The sequence below is a fragment of the Metopolophium dirhodum genome, chromosome 1 (genome assembly GCF_019925205.1).
Source record: "Metopolophium dirhodum isolate CAU chromosome 1, ASM1992520v1, whole genome shotgun sequence".
NCBI lineage: Eukaryota > Metazoa > Arthropoda > Insecta > Hemiptera > Aphididae > Metopolophium > Metopolophium dirhodum.
In genome coordinates this window covers 42,831,599-42,834,149 of record NC_083560.1, presented here as the reverse complement: position 1 = coordinate 42,834,149, position 2,551 = coordinate 42,831,599, and the positions used below count along the sequence as shown (strand labels likewise).

The 2,551-nt window shown below is 31.0% G+C and overlaps 1 protein-coding gene across 1 annotated transcript; it reads left to right on the top strand.

The window, feature by feature from the left end:
• Positions 1–323: 323 nt before the first annotated feature.
• LOC132939061 (SCAN domain-containing protein 3-like) lies at positions 324–1,603 on the top strand. The gene is made up of 3 exons (XM_061006074.1): positions 324–843; positions 941–1,270; positions 1,317–1,603. Exons 1-3 carry the CDS (start codon positions 324–326, stop codon positions 1,601–1,603), a joined length of 1,137 nt encoding a protein of 378 aa, XP_060862057.1.
• Positions 1,604–2,551: the final 948 nt, after the last annotated feature.

Sequence of the window (2,551 nt, the reverse complement as noted above, 5' to 3'; positions counted from 1 at the left end):
AAAATGCAAATGCTGTATTTTTAAATAAAGTAAAATACGATGAATTAATTTTAAAAGTGAATAATGTGAAAACTAAAACCACAAAAAAGACTGCAGATGATTACAAATTAATTAAAAAATACGATGTTGTAAATATATCAGGGATTGAAAAGTTAGTAGTTCCAGTATCCGAAGGTAATTTAATTAAGTATTATGTTTACAAAGAACAATTGTTTCAACTTCTTAATGAAACACATACGTCTGTGGGACATGGAGGTAGAAACCGTATGGAGTATGAACTATGAATTGAACTTGAAATATAAAAATATAACAGGGAGACTATAATGATATTTTTAAATTTATGTGACCACTGTCAAAAAAAAGGCAGTACAATTAAAAAAGGTTTAGTTGTAAAACCTATACTTTCATCAGAATTGAACTCTCGCTGTCAAATGGATTTAATAGACATGCAAGCTCAGCCTGATGGCGATTACAAGTTCATAATGGTCTATCAAGATCACCTTACGAAGTTCGTAATTCTTAGACCATTAACCCATAAACGGGCTGAAGAAGTAGCCTACGTGTTAATTGATATTTTTACAACATTTGGAGCCCCGGCAATTTCGCAAAGTGATAATGGAAGGGAATTCGCCAATAAAGTTATTATTGAGTTGTGTAGTATGTGGGAAGAACTTAAGATTGTCCACGGAAAGCCTAGACACTCACAAAGTCAAGGGTCTGTTGAAAAGGCCAACCAAGATATTCAAAATATTCTCGCAACATGGTTAGCCGATAATAATTCAAGAAAGTGGAGCGAAGGTCTTAAATTTGTTCAATTTATGAAGAATCGGAGTTTTCACCATGGTACAAAACGTTCGCCATACGAAATACGGAACACATGCTGAAGTTGGCCTAAAATCAACGCAAATTCCAACCAATTTAATTTCTACTTTAAAATCAGAGGAAGATTTAGAAAAAGCTCTAAGCTGTGGAATTAATATCGAAAACATAAACGAGAAACACGAAAAAAGTGATGGAAGTGATAAGGACAGTGCAAAACAACTTTTTTCTGATGAAGATGAAAACGATCAAATAAAATTGAGAATAGAATCAATTTCTTCAAATCAATCAAATGCTGCTGAAAATCTTACAGTACAAGCTAACAAAATGAAGAATTTATCTGAAGAACGTTTTTTTCCAGGAAAAGAAGGAGAAAATGTTAAAATAAAAATTCCTGATGTGGATCGAGCAAGATGTGATCTTTGGTGTATTCTGGAAGTTATACTTTCTGGTAATTAATTTTAAAATAATTTTCAAATTAATAATTTTTTTTATAGTAAAAGATAATTTATATGAAATTGGAACAAACGAGGGCAGATTACATCAACTCTACAGTCGGAACCAATTCACAATATGTAAAGAGGTGTTTATCCAGGCTGATGATGTACCACCAGTACAAATTTCATTAAGAGAAGTGGCAAGAAAATCTTCTAATTTGGGTGGCCAAGGGTACGATAGGTGTACTTGCAATACATTGTGTAAGACCAACCGGTGTAAATGTAAAAGATCTGGTCGTCTTTGCAACTCAAAGTGTCCTAATAGTGGTGTATGTGGTAATAAATAAAGCAAATAAATAATAATTGTAATTTAATAATAAATTAATTAAATATTAAAGCTGTGCAACTTTATTAATTTTTAATAATATTTTTAATATCTTTATTTTTAATTTTTTATATAACATTCAATATTTAATCTAATGTGCCCAAATCTAATTGGGCACTGTATACAATGCCCGGGCAACGTTAACTTATTCCAACTTTGCCCTTGAAAATCGGGCATTGTGCACAGTGCCCGGTCATTGTGCACAATGACCGACTTTCTACTTTGCCCGTAACATATATAACCCATAGAAACCATTAAAAAACAAAAATTTATATCGTAAATCTCAAAATTCCTGTTTGAGCACCTACCGGAGGTGATCACTTCCCTTTTTAAATTAGCCTATGACACTCACAAAGAAAGTGGCTTTGTATTGGTGAAAGAATTTTCGAAATCGGTTCAGTAGTTTCGGAGTTTATCCCGAACATACAAACAAACGCTATCATTTTATATATTAGTATAGATAAAAATGAATGTATGTGCGTAGATTAGACCTCTGGGAAGAAAATAGGCTAATTTAAAAAGTGTTAAATTTGTTTTTTTTTATTCATCGGATCTTAGTATGGTTGGGTTAGGCTTTTGTATTAATTGATTATATTAATCCTCCGTAGGTGGAATTAAGTAAAAATGACAAACTTGGTACAATTTTGATACTTTAGAGTTATACGTGTATAATATATACATTTTTAATTAATTACTGAAATATTATGCAATAGTAAATGTCATGTGAGTACAGCTTGTAAAAATAAATACAAAATAATATTGCATTTTTTCTATTTTTAAAAATCATTATTTTTCAAATTGTAGTATTTGAGATTCATTGCGTACATATATCTGATCTATAACAACAATTACCTTTGTATTTGGTCATTAACGTGATTATCCGGTTTACAACGATAATTATCTGTGCATT